This window comes from Ostrea edulis, chromosome 2 (assembly GCF_947568905.1).
Source record: "Ostrea edulis chromosome 2, xbOstEdul1.1, whole genome shotgun sequence".
NCBI classification, from domain to species: Eukaryota; Metazoa; Mollusca; class Bivalvia; order Ostreida; family Ostreidae; genus Ostrea; species Ostrea edulis.
In genome coordinates, this window is record NC_079165.1 from 1,529,231 (window position 1) to 1,550,000 (window position 20,770).

At 35.4% G+C, this 20,770-nt stretch overlaps 2 protein-coding genes and 1 long non-coding RNA gene across 5 annotated transcripts in view; 1 reads left to right on the forward strand and 2 right to left on the reverse strand.

Moving 5' to 3' along the window:
• LOC125663457 (uncharacterized) overlaps nt 1-1,857 on the reverse strand; it is a 67,308-nt gene extending 65,451 nt beyond the window's left edge. For both annotated transcript variants that reach the window (XM_056157258.1, XM_056157256.1), the window contains exon 1: nt 1,734-1,857. The gene's annotated coding sequence lies outside the window, so the exon portion shown is untranslated. The remainder of the gene's footprint in view (nt 1-1,733) is intronic.
• On the forward strand, nt 1,842-7,744 carry LOC125682153 (uncharacterized). 2 transcript variants are annotated; one of them, XR_007372466.2, is made up of 4 exons: nt 1,842-1,999; nt 3,990-4,097; nt 4,356-4,411; nt 5,400-7,744. It is a non-coding gene; the product is annotated as an uncharacterized LOC125682153 (long non-coding RNA). The 2 variants fall into 2 exon arrangements; XR_008800743.1 differs by lacking the exon at nt 1,842-1,999 and adding an exon at nt 3,469-3,606.
• Nucleotides 7,745-19,540: 11,796 nt separating this feature from the next.
• Nucleotides 19,541-20,770, reverse strand: part of LOC125680316 (uncharacterized) — a 12,477-nt gene continuing 11,247 nt past the window's right edge. The window contains exon 4 of the mRNA XM_048919798.2: nt 19,541-19,746. Coding sequence (XP_048775755.2) covers nt 19,565-19,746 — 182 coding nt within the window. The 3' untranslated portion in view covers nt 19,541-19,564. The remainder of the gene's footprint in view (nt 19,747-20,770) is intronic.

Below are 20,770 nucleotides of genomic sequence, written 5' to 3' on the forward strand. Positions count from 1 at the left end.
TCAGAATTTCGTATGAATTATACATTATATATCAATAAAATCAAGATTAAACAATTTTTAGAATATCATTAGTCCATAACTTGTTGTCAATTCACTTACTGTTTAAATTCTGATGATGCAACTAAAGAAAAGTTTCCATTATCTTTTGTAAATATTCAGTAGACAATTGCATGCATTAAAACTGCATTCTCTTACATATGACAAATGAAAGGTGAAGATAACGAACAGAGATCAAACTCGTAACTCCTATAAGCAATACATAATACATCGTCACAAACCACGACCAATATGTACGATCCTCTACCATCTGGCCGCTGTTGCATGAGAACAGAATTTATCGTAGCTCATTAAAGTATTTAAGGAATGAAGCTAATTTTGACCTATGTTATACGCAAATGGATTATAAGAAGCGTAAACTGCACCAAGTTACATTACATCGTAAAACATAGGTCAAAATTAGCTTCAATCCTTATAATTTAATGTAAAAAGACAAAACTACACTGTACAAGTCTTCATTTGTACAAAAAGTAAACAACCACTAAGAAATAGAAATTCCCTTAGCAACAGACTGAGGAAGCGTCGAATGAGAAAACCGCCATCTTGGTTCTACATGTATACATGTACTTTATTAATGAAATTTGAAAACGCAAGGTGGTGTTTTCAACGAATCCTGATATGAAAGATATGTGTAGGTTACATGTGTAATGTGTAAACCTAATGTTTACTGCACAACAACATTGTCTTTTGAGACGCTCCAACAGAAAGTACCGGAGAGTTGTTTATTTATTTTTTTCACACAAAATACGTCATGCACCAGAAATGCTACCAGGTACATGAATTGCAGTTTCTTGACTTTATAAAAGTTTTAAACTAAACCATAACTTACCATTACATATGCATATGCAGCATTGTCGCCTATTAAATCCGACACAGTAAAATGTACACAATTCACATATTGCGATCCACATGTCATCGATTTGGCGTGACGTCATCTAGTATATGTACATTTTGTAATACATGACGCATTAAATAATTTTTATAGGCGGATCAAGCAATCCCTCAAGAGAAAATATATTTTATAATGAAACAGCAAAGTTGCAAGTACCTAATGTAGCATTATTTTGCAAATGATATCGTTGTGTCAGAATTAGTATCCGACGAGTTTTTACCGTTAATGTATTGTGCACTTATAAGTAATAAAAAAAAATATGTACGCTTTGTTTCACATCGAGAAAAAAGTCAAACAAAGGTATTTTATTCTGCACGGTTTGTTCTGTTTATTTTCTATTTCATACAAGGCCTACAACTTAACGGTGCTACAATGTGAAATTTAAAAAAAAGTAGTGCTGTTTTAGGTTGTCAAGGGAGCGTGTCCCCAATACCAAGTTACATTATACAATATAAACTAAATTTTTGCAGTGCGTTCAATCAAATTGCGTGTTACAAGTAAAATTAAATTATTGACCAATGCGAGTAAAGTATCGTCAGAGATTGACCTTTGATGCGACCTTCGATCATCCAATTGCAGTATACGTAAGATATTGTAATACATTGTTGATACAAAAATGACGGCGCTAAGGGTTGAACTCCGCGATTTGCTACAAAAAACAACTATTCAATGCCAAAGCTTATATTAAAACGCATTGATAAATCATCACATATATTAGGGCAATTCAAAAGCAGTAAGTGCCTTGTTGTCATACCAATATATCAAATCTACCACCAAACCTTACCTGTGTGTGTGTTTTGTGAATTCCTGTTCCGTCTTTCTTAATTCATTGTTCTGTGGAAATTTAAAAACCCACTGAAAATCCCCGTTGAGCGATTTACTTTCGTTTCAGATCTGACGAGGTATTGGTAACAATACGGGATATCGGAACCATTATTTCGTCTCTGATTCCGGCGAGGTTTTAATATTTAGTCTGTCCAACGAGATCACGTTTTCTGAGTTAAATTGGACAACTTTTCACGAAAGAAGTACACGTTACTATCAGATATAGTAAGTTTAGGCGCTTTGGGTCGTTTTTCAAAGGTGTGGGGTGGTGAGCAAACGGAGAAAAAGTTGTCGTCATATCTGTATGAAAATTCTTTGTTACATTTAGCAAGAAAGGTAGTTCTGCCGTAAAAAGAAAAAGAGGGGAGGGGGTCACAATTCATCAGTTCAACTTTGTATTTTCACTATTGCACGTGTCTGGAGATTGATGCATAAATTGTGATCATTTTTAATACATAAAAAATTGTATCATTTCATAGTGGTAGGTTGTTATAATGACTCGAGTAAATCTCGCTTCGTAAATATCTACATACGGTAGAGGAAATAAATGGTATTGTAAATTTTTTGTGTTGTTTCCGCTGCTAAACATCAGAAATTTAAATTAATAACTTACGTTTTTGATACTAGGGTATTCGCTAGCGACATTCTGAAAAAAAAAATCTTGAAATCTTAATCAAGAAGATATTTTTGTATGAGAAATAAATCGTCTTTAGCATCACTAATTTGTACGTACAAGAGTTGCCCAAGTGACCCATCATTTTCGTAACTTCATTTTCCGAAGAGTTCCAATTTTTTAAAGTTCCGATATCCCGTATTCAACAAAGGACAATAATTCAAAATTGGTACCAATTAATTTAAAGGTGCTTATTTAGGCTCACAGTCTATCACTCAAATGTCTACATTCATTGACAGCTGTAAAATGGCTGAAATATTGCCAAAAACGGCGTAAAACCGTAATCAATCAATCCACATTCATTTACAAACAGATATTGTGAATTAAAACTAAATATTAAAATAGTATGAAATAAATCAAATTAAATATTTTATTGACTTGACTAAAGTCATTCCCTCGATCCTTTTGATGATTGAGAATACACATTTTTGCAACAGTAATATATTATATAACATTTTACAGTCAACTGTTTCTTTAGCCAGCATTTTGTTTTGTAGAAGAATCTCGTGTAAATTGTTATCATCAATAAAGACACTCTTTTGGCATTCAATATTGTTTTCAGAATATCTGAAATATTTCAAAATTACAAGGTGATCAATAGAGCATATAGAAATCAAGATAAAGGGCTCACAGCGAGTGTGACCGGTCGATAGGGGATGCTTACTCCTCCTAGGCACTTTATCCCACTTCTGGTGTGTCCAGGGGTCCGTGTTTGTCCGCCTATCTATTTTGTATTGCTTATAAGAGTTATGAGATTGATGACTGTTCGTTATCTTCACCTTTCAATCCTTTTAGATGGCGAAAATGCCTTTCTTTCAGTGCCGACTGGATTTGAAAAATCTGTATGTTATCAAGAATATCCATACTATTATAAGAATGAAAAGGGAACCGACGTTTGCCAAGTAATTGTCATTAGCTCCTTGCTTTCGATCTTGCGAGAGCAGGTGACATTATTACTGGCATATTTAGATTCTGTCGAACTCCCGTCTTTGTACATAACAAGTACAGACGCCATACAGAAAGTTCAATCTGGACTTGTCAATTTTGTATTTACCTCCCCCGAGATGTTACTAGGAGTAGAGAAATGGAAGACAATTAAGAAGGATTCCACGTTTGTCAAAGTAGTGGTTATTGATGAAGCCAACACTATCATACTTTGGTAAGCATTCATGAAAGATATCTACCTTTTGGTTATATATTGCTTTGTAATGTTTTGAATTATGTTTTAAATACAATGTATAGTACTTTAAAGCTTAACTGTCATCAGTGGAATCAAGGTTTATGCAAACTCTAATATACTGCAATCTCAATATACACACGTACATTGAACAGTTTATGTAAACAGTTATATTCCATCACAAATAACAGAAGATTTGTCATCACAAATCTTATCCCACCTATATGTCTACAGTATATTGGTATTACTTAAAATTCATTGTGACATTGTCACAGATGAATATTATTTAAAAAAAAAAATACATAATTGTAATATTGCACACATCAGATAATTAAGTATGATAATGATAATGAGGATATTTTCAGAGGAGAAAGCCAGGATGTGCAGACGTGCAGTTGTTTTAGAACAATACCAATCAAAACCTACTGAGAATTTAAAGAAACACTTGTGCTGCGACATCTGCGCTATTAAATGTGAGTACAATGAAGTATCTTGCAAATTATTTATACATCCTTATTTGTTGTCCAAAGAAAATGAATGTGATTTGAACGAATTTGATAATTTAGGTTTAGAATCGAGTAACTCTAGTGAATCTGAATCCGATTCTGAGTAATGTACATGTAACATGCATGTTTTTTTTATAAAAAAAAAACCATTTACATGTTTTGTTGAAAGTCATCATTGCCTTGGCATGATTTTGTAATTTTTTCATTATGGTTTCAACAAAGCAGTTATATCATTCAAACAGCTTGAGGACCATAGAAATGTTGCCAAAACCTGTTATAAGGTAAATATACATATTCATTTATCTCATCGATATATTATTGAGTCAACATCACATATCTCGCCTTGTTTTACTTCATTGGTATTTGTTATGTCAATGCACAATTATTTCTTGATATATTCCGGAAACTGAGCTTATACATGTACGAGTATGTAGTGAAATAATCGATGTAATTTTACATTTGCATATTTTATAGCATAAAAGTTAAGGATATACCTGGTATATCAAGGAAATTTTATTGTTATAACATTACAAAAATAATCTTAGATATTGACATTGAATATGTATTGTTGCTTTACAACTAGCTTAAACAATATTTGTATGATGATAACTGGATAGTAACTCGTTTCTTATACTACTCTGAAAATGTCAAGACAGAAGCATGGTGCATTGCACAGGTAGTGGCAGTTGATGTAGATAATATGGTTGATATATATGGCATTAAGCCCTGTTGAATATGGATTCATAACAATTATTGTCGAGTTCCTTCTCTTTTTTGCTTGCAGCTTTGATGTATGACAGCTAAAACATTCATATGAAAAGCAAATGAAGTAAATAATGAATCAATTTGATTGAATCGTGCAATCAATCATTAAGAAGTGGACATAAGACAGTACATGTTTGATTAGACTTCCAATTAAGACCGGTTTTCTGGTGAACACTTTGTCAATTTCCGACGTTCTCTTTAACCAAATAATTCTACACTAGCACTAGTATATGCAAAAAAAAGGGGAAGATTTTTAAATGCATGTATATTGATATGATCTTAAGAAGATATTAAAGATTTTCCCTATATATTTGTATGTAAAACTTTGATCCACTATTCTGGCCCCACCTTACCCCTGGAATCTATGATTTTAACAAACTTGATCTGCATTATGTCAGGAAGCTTTCATGTAAATGTAAACTTTTCTTGTCCAGTGATTCTTGAGAAGATTTCTAAATGATCTCATCCTATTTTAGCATTTTTGTGAATAATTCAATTTTTAAGGGGGCATGGCCCTTCATTCGAAAAAACTTTAAAGCCCTTCACCGAAGGATGCTTTTGTCAAGTTTGGTTGAAATTGGTCCAGTGGTTCTGGAGAAGAAGTCGAAAATGTAAAAAGTTTACAGACAACGCACAACAGGCGATCAGAAAAGTTCAGGTAAGCTAAAAACTGAGCCTTTAGTGAATGCATCTTTAAATAAAGATTCACACGTAATAATGACAACAGTGTTTTTCAACTAAAATGTTATGGAACCACTACATGTATTATATTTCAGGAAGTCAATTTGAAAACTTTCTGCATTCAAATTTACAACATTATACTAGTAATTTTCTTTTGCAAGTTAATCCATTCATACAGAGCAGAGGGGTTTATTGAACAAATGGGATCTTTAAATTTAGTCAAACTTTCCCAGTTCAATTTGGTAATTTGGTCACTGTCTAACAGACATTTCACAATTGTTTTTATATCATCTGTTTTGTCGACGATAGGACGTTTTCTTGACTGTTTAGCTATTTTGTTGGCTTTCATAACATCACACTTTATATGATCAACAACTTGTGTTCTGAGAGCAACTACCCTAGCTGAATTAAACGACTTGTTGGCACCTTGAGTATTCAGTTATTTCTTGATTACGTGTATATCCAATTTGTAACTCCACGCAGTTATTATTTGGGATATTCTGATCAAATCCTCCCATCACGTTTTGACACACGTTCCATTTATACTCAAAACTGTCTCTTAGATTTAGGGTAGCTGTGATATAGGAAATGTTTCTCCAAAGCCATATTTTGTGTTTTGTGTGTTCAACAGCACCAGAATACAGCCACTCAAACTGCATGACGGAAACACCTTTCACCATCAGTCATTCTGAAAATGTATGTTAGATAAGCATTCTGTTTAATATGAATAAGAAAGGCATGTAATAACTTGAACAAGTGTCCCACGGTCCTTATTGGTCACCTGAGTACTAGTTTAAAGCATCACTAGTCCAAAGGGCTAAAAATCTAGAAAAAAAATCCTGTTCTGAATATCGAAGCTGAATTCTAATATTCAGCAACAGCATAAAATATGATGTATTCTTAAATCTTCAATGCCCTCAAAAGTGCTTATACTGATTAAAGGCTTTACATAATATATGTATCATCATCAAACGATATCCCTAATTTGGACCCACCCTAAAGTCAAAATCCTGGGGTTGCTGTATCAGTAAACTTAAAGAAGTCCTGCAAGTGATAAAGACAATAATCACTTTAATAATTTTGGCTCCACTCTCAAACTAAATCCTTACCCCTGAGGATCATGAAATTTATAATTTTGATGAAGGACTACCTACTCCTTTTAAACATCCATTTAGTTTGGCCCCGTCCTGGAGTCTGAACCTTTACCACTGGGATCTTGAAATTTTCAATATCGGTAGAAGCTTTATATCATTATGCATTTAGTTCTTCTTAAAGATATGCAGTTAGAGAGAAGACGTTTGAAAATTGGTCAATTTTTGGCACTTTTTGCTCCGCTTCTATGGTCCCAGGAGTTCTGGAATCTACAAAGTATGTCCCCCTTGTTCCAAAACTGCTTCATACCAAATTTGAAAAGAATTGGAATGGTAGTTATTTAGAAGTTAAAAATGTTCAATTGTTTACGCACGACGACGGACGCAGACCAATTGCAATAGGACACCGGAATGACATAGGTGACCTAATAATTAGCTGTCTATAAATTTCAATAAATAAACTAGAAATGTATCCCTAGGACACGGATGTCCTCACTAATTGACGCTGGACACAGATATGAATGTTGTGCGGTAGATATTTTGTGAATCATGCATGACAAAATTAAGAGTCTGACACAAACTCTAAGTGTCCACTGTGACCTTGACTTTTGAGCGAGTGAGACAGTTTTTGCAAGCGACATTTCGTCTTCATATTGTTACGATATTTGGTTATATATTTAAACTGTTGCATCAGCTGTTTTGTTTTTGTGTATCTGTGACGTCACTTGGAAAGCTTCGTGTGTGATCGGATGACGGGACGGGTGGAGCGTGTGATCGTCTGCAAGGAGTGGTGTTGTGGCTGGAGAAGAAGATGGCAGTAATCTCGGTAAAATGGAAGCACTTCGTAATCCGCCGGTCCGTGGAAGTGCCTGGCCCAATCATCTAGCTAGGATCGCGCATCTGATCTGTAATCCGTATGTTTAACGTGTGTGCGAGGATTCCTGAACTGATTCACGGAGACGATGATCATTATAAACAAGTTGAGTAGAACTTTAGATCTGTTTTGTGTACTTCTGTATCATTGTATGTTTATATATTTGTGACTAATTATGTAGAATGAAAATTTGTAAAAGTTTCAAATCGTTTTCACTGGTGTTATTGTAAGTGTGTCAATTGAAATCGCTATATATAGATTTGTGAATTCGGCGCACGTTACAATATGATGGTCATTTGTGTCAATCTATTTCCAAACTTAATAATAGAAGACAAAGTTATGAAGCAGACACAAAAATACTCATATTCAAATGCTGCCTAAAGTGTTTCATACCGATTGTTGTGTCGTTCTTGGCACACTGATTTTGAATACGGATAACTCCGTTTACCTGATCAGGATATAGGGCTCACGGCGGGTGTGACCGGTCGACAAGGGATGCTTACTCCTCCTAGACACCTGATCCCACCTCCGGTGTGTCCAGGGGTCCGTGTTTGCCCAACTATCTATTCTGTATTGTTTATAGGAGTTATGAGATTGATCACTGTTTGTTATATTCACCTTTCATACAAACACACTCACACGGACAGGGTAAACACTATATGCCCGTCCGCCATATTATGGCGGGGGCATAAGACATCAGAACCAGAGGCCCAGGTAATTTCCACCTAGGTCCTCAATTTATGTACCAGAAGCTTAACACTCAACGAAATGAATAAATTTTATAAATAAAATGCTTTGTCAAAAGCAATGAAAGTAGATATTATTAACTTTTGACCAATTAATAAGTATCATCACTGCTTAATTGTAAAGTAGAAATTTCGAAGTTTGGAAAATTTTGCAAGGTTTACCTTAAAACATCTTTTGTGTCATACTTAAGCATAGCCATTCTCATGAAGCTTTTCATTGCATTATTGTCGCCTTCAATAAACTGAAGTGAGAAAAATGTCCAGTCATGTTTACTTTTAAAATTGTGTTGAAGTGTCCCCGATTTTTGAAATATTTTCCACATATTGCACAGGAGTATCCATTTTCAGTAGATATTTTCATAATATTTTCATTATCCACATCAAAGTTCTCTAAATACTTAGCAAGAGAACTGATAGGCTTTGTCTCCGAAATTTGAAGAATATTCATGATTTCTCTTGATTCCTTGGTCATCCAATCTTTGATATCATCCTCTCTCATGACTGAAAGTACAGGGAGGTTTGATGGATGGTCTTCATTCCATTGATTGCAATAAAAGTAAAGTTTGGACACAAGCTGTACCAGAGCAAATAGTTAGTTTTTTGGCACAGTGATTTTAACTACGGATGACTCCATTTACCTGATCAGGATATAGGGCTCGCAGCGGGTGTGACTGGTCGAAAGGGGATGCGTACTCCTCCTAGGCACCTGATCCCACCTCTGGTGTATCCAGGGGTTTGTGATTGCCCAACTATATATTTTGTATTGCTTATAGGAGTTATGAGATTGATGACTGTTCGTTATCTTCACCTTTCTTAGTTATGAAAGAAGGAAAAGTTAAAACACATGTACAAGTAGATGAAACACTAGTTTCCAAAACTATGAAGCTTTTACCTGAAGTTGACTGTAACACACACAGCTCCAGTGACATCCCGTCTGTTTCTCAACTGATACAAAGTCCCTCTCACATTGCTGCTTTTTTTTTTTTCATTGTAAAACTGGTAAATAGCCTGTTATCAATTGAACAGAAGATTATAGCCCTATGAACTCGAAATAAAAGACACCACAGAGTCGTCCACTTCTGCTTCATACTTAGGCCTCTGCTGGTGGACTGTTAGTCCCCGAGGGTCTCTACAGCCCAGTAGCTAAGTACTTCGTTACTAGCTTGAAAATACGGATGTATATTTAATTGCTGTTATAAAATTTAGAAATTCATTTCAAAATTAAGGATTATCTCCCTCACGCATAGCTCTTATCCTTAGACGAATTTGACTCCACTTTTTTGGCACACTGTTTTTCCCTATAATAGCTCTAAAACTTCATTGTTAGTTCGGATTTCAAACATTTCGGTTGAGCATCACTGAAGAGACATTATTTGTCGAAATGCGCATCCGTTGCATCAAAATTGGTACCGTATAAGTTTTACACTTAGATGTTTTATTGAAAGTAGATATTAATGGCAAACTACCAACTCAACTTCATGAAAAACGGGATGATTGCAGTTTCTCCATCGCCAACTTCCCATATTCATGTAACAATATTCCATTATCACCTGCATATGGTGTTTATATCTCTCATCTGATTCGATACACAACAGCTTGTTCTGCTTATGGTCAATTATTAAATCGAAGCAGGCTACTGAGAAACTAGTTGTTGGTGCATTGGTTCCAACAGTCTCGTTCAAAGTCAGACTTCACAACATTTATAGTCGTTATAACGATCTGATTTGCCAATACAACCTGTCATTAGGTCAGGTGCCGTCTGACGTGTTTCTTACCGTTTGTTAGGCCGTTCTCGACACGCTGATTTTGACTACGGATGGCTCCGTTTGCCTAATCGAGATATGGGGCTGAAGGCGGGTGTGATCAGTTGACAGGGGATGCTTACTCCTCCTAGGCACCTAATCCCACCTCTGGTATATCCAGGGGTCCGTGTTTGTCCAACTCTCTATTTTGTATTGCTTATAGGAGTTATGAGATTGATCGCTGTTCGTTATCTTCACCTTTCATTGATTTTCGTAACAATGAATTGTTATAATATTGATCATTGTTATAATATTTTAAAAACATAGTACACAATGCATTTCTATCATTTATCAGGTCACTTATAGGGCATACATGTTTTAATTTTTTAGAAGACAGTGATTTTAAACAAATGTATTTTAAGAATTATTTTTATCTCCAAAATATTATGGATAACATCTCTCACCATGGTCACACGTGATCAATTGTAGAAAATTAAAATTCATGTATCAGATGCACCAATATAGATACTTGCTAATAACCCAGTCTTTCTGAATTTAACATAACTTTTATTCTGAACCACACTTAAAAGAATAAACACTATCAACCAAGAAATATTATTTAATTAAAATCCAATGGAAATGAGATAGCAAATTCAATAGATAATGGACTAAACTATTCAACAAAATTGCAATTTGATTACAAAGCATACTCTTTAGAAAGTTAATGTTGGGCAATAGAGAGAAAGAAAATAAATTCTAGCATGATGAAAGTTTTGGATGTGATGGAAATTATCTATACATTTATTGAGATCACCGCTACTCTTTAGATGATTTATTTCTTTGTAATCTATGAAATCAAACTCATGTCAAACATAAAAGTGAAATAAAATTTTAAGAAATGAACTAAATTAAAAATTGTGATAACTATATATTTTTCAAACTTGTTAGAGTCTTATTTTTACAAATATTTGCATGTAAGGCGGTTTGCATATGAACAGGATAAAGATTCCCCTCAAGTTATGTGTGCCACCAGGCAGGTGATAATGGAACACATATTTTTAGATACATGTAACTAATAAAGGGTGCTATGGACATATTTCAACTACATTCCTTTATAATTAAGTAAAGAGTACCCTTTATTTTAACAATTGATTTTCTGGAACTTTCCCCACCTAGGTTGTATGGAATATTTATTATCAAAATTAAGCTCAAATGCATGGTTTAAAAGATCTGGTAGGTGGAAATTTAGGTAAAGTAGCACTTCATATGTGTAGTAATACATAGTTTGATACATATACTGAATTTGAATTAAAATAGAATTATACACCTCCAAATCCAACTTATTTGCAAATGTAAAATGAAATGTATGACTTTAACTGTAAGTAGATCATCAATTCAAATACTTCATAAACCAAAATGGAACATTCTTAAATCATTGCTTCTCACCAAATGGAAATTCATTTGCCGATAAAGACCCTCTGGGCTATGTATGACTCCTAAAAGCTTTTGAAAATCTACCTCACTATTAAACATTGCTTGTTGAGCACTGAAAGCTCTCTCATTTGTTATTAGATCACCACCTAAAACGACTTTGTCCATTTGTCCATTGATGTAAGGCACACCAAGCTTATGAATATCTTGCATGATTTTTATCATGCCTTCAGAAGAGTTTTCACTGGCATCAATAAGCTCTGAATTCAGGAAAACAGACTTCGTTGACGTCTGATCCATATATTCATGTTTAATGTAATTAGGTAACAGTTTTCCTATACTGACAATATAGGGGATGTACTGGACTAAACGTTTGAACACATGGAAATCTACATTTAGCACTCTTATATTTCAATGTGGTTTGGAAGCCATTCAGCTTGGTTAAGCTTTAAAATATCATTTTGACTATTGCATGATGGTAATGTGGAATCAGTAAGACGCTTCTGCCAAGATTAGGAACCAGTGCCAAGACTTCCTCCGTCTATCAACTGTCATGTTTGCTGGACTGACTATCTCATCACATCAACATTGTCTCCAAGTACTTCAGGGCATGACTCTGTATCTTGTAGTATTTTTCTGTATCTTTATTGTGACATCTTGTCTTGCAAGATAATAAAGCAACGTAGGGCATTCATCAGAGATTCATGGAGCTAAAATGAACAGTTGAAATATATTCAATTGTGGTAATGCAAACAGTTTTGTATATTGCTTTATTTTCAATTTGATCAAAACTTACAGAACTTTCATGGTTCTATCAATACATGTATATATCGAAAATATGCAACATAAAAAATTACAAAGTATGAATTCGGTCTCTGATTTGATCTAAATGATAATATCTGCACAAACCTCTTTTGTAGCACCCCTTGGTCAAGGATTAAGCCGATATCATGCTGGAGCATTGACAAATGGCCGTTACGACCATTCAATGAAACAGCAAGTCCAGTATATAAATGAATTATTTTATCATTTAGTTCTCTTTGGCTGTGGCTGACAACATGTTGAAGCAGTTTAGATAACACAGGGGCAACGTGTTGAATTGTCTCTGCTAATTGAAACCAGTCTACAATGTGTTCTTCGTCATCCATTTCCTTAGGGAGTGATTCATTCTTCTTACAGATTTTGTCTACTTCATTTGTAATCTGATTGCACACAGCTTGCACAGGTGTGTCACTATGGTTAGATTTCATCATGTCTTTAATGAAGGACGAGTTGTTATTCATCATTCCCTTGTATATCGTCTGGTGCATAGGCTTACGAACAATCTTTCTTCTGATATTGTTGCCATATTTTACACAGATCTAAACAACGATACATACATATTGCCTATAATTAGAAACTGTAGATCCACTCAATTTTTGCATGATTAGAACACTATACAGTATATGACATCGAATCAAACTTTGATTTAATCCCGCAACTTTAGTGACATGTTCACGACATTCACGTGTATGGATCTCTTAGCAAGGGCGGATCCAGAGGGGGGGGGGGGGTCCAGACTCCCCCCTCCCCTTTTGCGGACCAAAAAGTTTAAAAGTTATTCAATTTTAACTTATCTATGAGTAAAAATGATTTGAAAGGTAGATACACTGTACTAACATGTAATTACATCATTCAAATTTATCAACACCACTATATCATTTAATTCTAGGATAAACAAGACATTCATATATATTTACGATATTTTCGTCAGATACAAGTATCACTTAAAGGCATAGGGTCTATCTTTTATTTCAAAATGACATCACAATATTTTGCAAGAACTCCAAAAAACAAATTTGTAGTACTAATTATGAGTTACCTATAGCTGCAGCGCTTTGAAATTGAAGTCATTTTGACGTTGTAGCCCTTTATAAAATGTTTGTCCGGAGGACAATATATTATTTCACAAACTCCTGGATCCACCTATGCATAGATACATAGAATCACAATGTAACAGAATAGGAGTTATGAGATTGATCACTGTTCGTTATCTTCACCTTTCATTAAACTGGTAACCCGCTGATTGGTGGCTACATAAACATAAGCGATGCGAAGTCAACAGGGTACCAGTTTAGGCAAATGAGAACAGGGAATTATTTTGTAATTATTATCGTATCCAATGTGTTTGTAAACATTCTGCAGAACTGTTTGTGATTTTCTAGTTATGATCTTTAATTTTGCCACCTTTTTGGAACATGCAAAATTTTACCAATATCTTGTACACAATGCCTTTAAGAATTCTTAAAATTATATGTAACATTAAAGTTTTGTTTAAGAAGTAGATAATTTGAAAGTGAAAAATAAGTGCGAGGAAATGCACAGAATACAGGATTTTGCACTATTTTCCCCAGAGGGCCACCCTCAGACCCCCGGCCTATTGGTAGTAACCTTTAAATCAGCATCATTTTTATTGCATTGCCAAAAAAGGTCTCACGATTAGAATGACTAAAACTTATATGGAAACAAGTATTAAATACCCTTAACATTTTTCATGTATAAAACTGTCTCAAGATCTCCCTAAGATATTGTGTACACAAGCAAAGGGATGTAAATGGCGTAGGGGTGGAGGTTGTGAAAAGTACCTAAAGACCAAGTGCTAATCCCCCTTTCCCAAACTCCTGGATCCACCTATGCATAGATACATGTAACAGAATAGGAGTTATGAGATTGATCACTGTTCGTTATCTTCACCTTTCACAATTCTATTCCAGACAAATATAAATAACATAATAATGACCTTAACATCGAATTCCTTGACTTTTGGTTCACAATCTATTTTGCAGGGACGTGACTGTGTTGATGGATGGCTATGTGTAGCCGAAAAGGTTTTCTTGGTGTCGGGATGGTCTTTGTTTGTGGCCTATTTGATCTGGTTGGGATAATTTGAGGTTTACATACATCTGAAGTTCTTTTAAAGTCCCTAATAATATCACCTCGTTCAGTTTTCAGACGAGGTATTCTCTTTCGAGTTTCCTCGTCGATTCGGGTTATTTTATTGCTTTTATTTATGCAGAATTTGCATAGATACCCGGTTCCCTTTACGTCTGCTTCTTGTAGTATGTAGTTAAATATATCTATTGTGCCGGAGTATACACATGTCTGTTATCTTTTCTCTACATATTAGACATGCTTTGATACTGGCCGCAGCCATTGCCACACATGTATATTAAACTTTTGTTTGATCTAAAACAATTATTTTCATTGGTTAGATATGACGTCATTCATTACGTGTGAATAATCACAATACGATGCTTTAAGCGTTCAAGCAGCCACGGGTAAGAGAGAGCTATATATTCCGGACCGTGGATTGAGACGACGTACAAAATAGATAGTTGGGTAAACACGGACCCCTTGACACACCGGAGGTGGAATCGGGTGTCTAGGAGGAGTAAGTATTCTCTGTCCACCGGTCACACCAGCCGTGAGTCCTAAATATTGATCAGGTAAACGGGGTTATCCTTAGTTAAAACCAGTGTGCCAAGAACGGCCTAACAATCGGCATGAAACACCTCCAACAGCATTTGACTCAATGATAGGTTGTACTGGCAAACTAGATCGTTATAACGACCATAGAATTTGCGAGTTGCTGACTTCAATCGAGACTATTGAAACCCCTGCACCATCAACTTGTTTGTCAGAAGCCTGTCTCGATTTAAAAACAGACCATACGAAGATCAAGCTCTTTCGTATCGAATCAGATGAGAGATAAAAACACCATATGCAAGTGATAATGGAATATTGCTGCATAGAATATGGGAAGTTGACGATGGAGAATCTGAAATCATCCCGTTTGTCATAAAGTTGAGTTGTTAGTTTGCCGTTAATATTTACTTTCAATACAACATCTAAGTATAAAGCAGAAGTGGACGACTCTGTGGTGTCTTTTATTTCGAGTTCACTGGGATATATCGAATCGACATATGAATATCATTGTTAAGAGATAATACGTCGTCGATATATCTGAATATATTTAATGAAGTATTTGGAAAATGGTTCAGTTTTACATAAGAAAGTGACATATTCCAAATCTTTATGGGGTGATTAAAACTGCAAACCTTTCCTTCAAATGTATAGTTAGAATAACAATATTTTGTATACTGTTCATAAATCGATGAGCTGAACTCTCAACACCAAATATCATGATTAAGTGTTTAATTATAATGTAACGTGAATATGTTTATTTCAATTAATGAATAAAAATTGAGAAAGTTAATGAGAATAGAATTCGAAGCTAACCGTGCACCTAATATTATCTGAAACTGTGTAACAGATTGACAGGAAATTTTCTACTGAAAAGTTTTAAAGTTGTTGATTTTGTTTATTGTTCTCAAATTTTATGTCCAATTTCCATATGTATCCTGACACGTACATGTCCTTCTGTTTTACGTCACACGGGTCTGGGAACTCGGCTATATTGACTTATCATAATGCTACGAACACCAACCAAAACAAAACAATCCTCTCAGCAGATCCCTTTAGACTCATCGTGTAGGCTTTGTTGAAACATTTACAGCTAAAGTTTAACTTTACAACTGTCAAGCATGTAGTGTGACAACGTATTACACTTCCTCTGACCCTCCGTTGTTGAGACAGTTATAAAACAAAGTGTATGAAAATTGAAGATTTTGTATCAACAACCCTCTTTGAAAAACAATGGTACGTGTCTGAATTGTAAATGCCTGTTTACAACAATAAACAACAAAATATCTGACCTTAGTGCATGTATATGTTTACGTATCTTTGTTACGTTGTGGACATTTAGCTGATTTTGAGGCCTGTGGCATAAAGCAATCCACAGCATATGCTTCTGCACGTATATCTTTGTTTGAGGGAAATTATATGACTTTTGCTCCATTACGTTTGTCTGGATACCTATTGTCTGATTTACAGATTCCAGAGGAAAATGTTTTCTCATACAAAAAGATATGCACATACTGTATCATTAACGCATGATCGGTCGACACATTTCTGTTTTTACTATACTAAACAATGGTGGATGTCCAATGTTTGTCCGAAACCGTGAATGTGGGTGGAGCTTATTTCTTCAGAGCATGTCATTGGTCAAAATATAAGGTCATTAACTTCTATGGATCGGTTTATTCAACCAACATTCCACTATATCTTTCGTCCCCATGAAACAATTGACATGCAGGCGCTGTTTTTTGCTGCAATGCATCTCCATCAACATCAGGCAACGACAGTAAAAATCTACACCATAAACCCTTACACATGTAACACAAGTGGTTGAAAGGGCTTAGCCATTCTCAGCAATCTGATGAAAACGTCCTTCTGCTGAACCAGGCAGTACGTGATATGGTTCTATCCGAACCTCACTCTCCTAAAGCCAAACCTTTGGGTGACCCAGTAACTGCTGGAGTTTTATTGCCCTCCTGACTGTGAGGGTCTGATAGGTTTTGGATGCAATATAGGACTCAAGGCGGATGTGACCGGTCGACAGAGGATGTTTACTCCTCATAGGCACCTGATCCCACCTCTGGTGTATCCAGGGGTCCGTGTATGTCCAGCTCTGTTTTGTATTGCTTATAGGAGTTATCAGATTGATGACTGTTCGTTATATTCGCCTTTTATTGATCCAATAATGTTCAGTAGCTGCATTACTAAGAAAACGTTCCTCCTCTAAGGATTCCTTATGGTCCTCTGTCCACTGAAATATGATCTTCAAATCTGGATCTTTGTTCTGGAGATTACTTACTTTCTTCTAGGTGTGACCATTCACCCATGAAGCTAGGACAGGAGCTATCAGCTGAACTTGGTAAGTTTTATAGACGAAATGCACTGTGTCATCCACATCCTCAAGAAACTTTCTCCAGTCGTTAGGCTTTTTCCTGCAATAGTAACATCCATCACATGGTAATTGGTCTTATTCCATCCGTGTAAAACCTCTTGACACTGTTATTCTTCGGTCAAGATGGGCATGAAATCAGCATTTAAATGTTTATTTCCTGCTCTGTGGTGTATCACCATCCAATATTGACTCAATCTCCCTAACCATCTGGCTAATTGTCTACTTGGGTTTTTTAAAACATCCATTAGCAATTGTAGACTTGTAGACTGCTATGGTGAAATTGGCAGCCTAGAGGTTAATGTCTAAAGTGTCTGGTGAATCTCACTACTGCAAGGAGTTCTTTTCTTGTCGTGTAATATCTGCGCTGTTCCGGTGTCAATGAAAAACTGCACCTTTCTTTTCCATCTTGAACCTACAGCAATTTTGCTCCTATTGTGTATTCTGATTCATCTGTACTTAAGATGAATTCTTCTATTCTTCTTCCTTGGTAAGTATGGCAAGTACAGGAGCACTACAAAGAACAGCTTTTAGCTTCTCGAAGGCATTCTGTTGTCTCTTCCCATACGAATTTCTTTTTACCTGTGATTTCATTCAGAGGTCAAGAAATACGACCAAAGTATTTTATAAAGTTTCTCTGGTAGTTGGCAAATCTACAAAGCCATTCAACATCTTTATTGGCATTCTGGAAATGTTTACTGATTTTCATACCAATCTCGTCCTACAGTTATACCAAGGTATTCGACTTTGACTATGCTTTTCTAGCCCTTAGTTTGATAACCGTATTTTCGGAACTTCTAGAATATTTTTGATAACTTCTCCATGTGGCACTTAAAATGTTGTCCCAGTACCAATACATCATCAAGAATAGCTAACACTATGTTCCAATGCAGACCCCTCAAAACTAAATTCATCACTCGTAAAAATGTGCTTGCGTTGGTCAGCCCAAATGACATACGTTTAAATTGGAATAATCCATAACGAGTAGTGAATGCAGATTTCTATTTGTCTTCCTCTTTTATCTAGATTGACAAGTAACCCCATGTGGCATCCAATTTTCAAAACCACATGTTTCCTACCAGAGAATTTTTACACTCTTTAACTAGCGGTAATGGGAACAAGGACCCCATGTGTAATCTCTTGTAAACTGAACTTTGATCCAGTATACGAATGCAATTACCTGTGTGCCAGTTGTATCTTGTCTTGTCATCTTACTACCATGTCTTTATATTGTTTTATCATTTCATTTATAGCTCTTGCAGGTCTTTTATTGGTATATCATCATTGATTATTAGCACAAACATCGTACAGCGCAAAGAAACTATATGTAATTTTGCGCTTTATATTGGTTTAGTTAATAAATTATGACCCTAAATTACATGTAATCTATAAATACTGGCGCTGGTGCACAAAACATGCTTTGAGCAGGTGTCCCTTTTTTCCTTTGATTTTCTCTCATTTGGGCTAATCCTTCCCTCTAAGCTACAGACCTTTTGCTGGACCAAGCATGTTTTCACCGGAATTTCTTCAGCAACTGACCACGTGTCTTAGTTTCGTATTTGCACCCATCTACATGTATATGCTAGGAATCATGGTGACACCTACATGTTGTATATCAACATTTTTATTACGCACTTAACTACATTTGACATGCATCCTACATGCATTACACATGTAATATCACTTCAAATATATGGTATTTCCATTTTTTTTTTTAAAAAGGGCCTCTAGTGTGAAACTGTTCCCTGCTACCTTAGAACGAGTTAGCATACCGCTTAAGGATACTGATTAGTTAACTCGTTCTTTGTTTTTGACTTGATCCAGCGTAGGACTTATCAGTTCAGATCTGTCTTGACGCTTGATGGGAACAGAATTTTCTATTGCCACATATTACACTCAATAATTTTGATATGTAGATGTTTTGTTTGTTATCAGCCTTTGTAATTTAGTTGTAGTTTTAGTTTCCATTTCTATTTAGTTTTCTTTCCTATGTAAATATTCTATCTTCCTGAGGAAGGGACAGGATGTCCTGAAAATTTGACAATTCACTGTTGATCGTGTCGTTGGTGATATATATATATATATATATATATATATATATATATATATATATATATATAGACAATATGATAAATCCGCACCGGTAACGTTCGTATCTCCACTAACCAATAAATCCTACATTTACAATATGGCAACAATATCCTCCTTTCTAATATAGATTTCACATCTCAATAATTTGAAATTCAAATTTTTATTCAATTACTGCGACTTATCCAGTCTTGGTAATTCTGGGAGAGGAGCGCCACATAAGGAGTATTTGTTGGTCCCCATCCGGGTGGAAACGACTACTCCAGTACCAATACAACGACACCTGTTAGCTCCATCAACGCATTTGAAACCCTCATCTACATTGAATATCCGTCCCCCGTCGGTACATGTATCTGGTAAATGCAAAACGACAGTAATTCTCGTGAATTTGTTGTATATATTACTATTTCTACTAAATTGACCTAAGGCTAGATTGTTCTAGAGAGTGGTTTACTTGGTGAGACGCCTGTGACCTAGATTGTTCTAGACCTCATGTTATTTTTAGTAGAAAGATGACGTAATGGTTACACCATAGTATTTCAAGATTGTACTAGAAAATTCATTCCTATCATAAATTCACTGGAATTCTTCTGATAAAAGAAACTCTGGTTAGACACCTATATGCTTTTGGATTTTATCATATTGGGAACTAGGATTTTGGAATTTCTATTTTGTGTGTGTAGACTCTGTTTGGATTTATTGTTCAACTACCGTAAGTTAGTATACTGCAATTTTTAGAATTTTCTTTCAATAATTAATTGTAAATAAATCTTTTAATTGTTTAATTGTCTTTCGTTAGTAAAATCTGCTGCGCTATATTAAGAATTTGCTCTGACCCATAACAAATTATATTTCTAACTAAGGCATCTCGTATTCAGTAGTGGTGGATATAGGAAGGCGGATTCAACCTACCCCTTCATTTAAAAGTTATTTTTTAGTTCATTTTGCGTCATTTGGGGTGTATAACACCCTCTCCCTTTATTGAACAGAAAAGTTTCCTTCAGAATCTTAACACCCCCTCCCCCATTTGAAAAATTTCTGTCTCCGCCAATGTAGATTTACAATACGGAACTTTCGGGATGTGCCGGAACGACCGATTATATTTGACGTTTATACACCACGGTCACGTGATAATAACCAATGTAGGTCAAATTGACATCGATATATACATGTAAGATTCACTAGCAGACGGTCCGGTCCGTAAAGAGCTATGCGCAGTCCAACGATGACGATCCAAGTCACTATTGGTGCTTAGTACCTGGGTGTAAATTAAATGGAAGGGGAAAAGGCGCATTTAGACGTGTATAATTGGATACAAGGCGTGAAATTTTACCGATAATCCTCAAGATATTCCCTAGATTTATTTCCCTCGCCAAC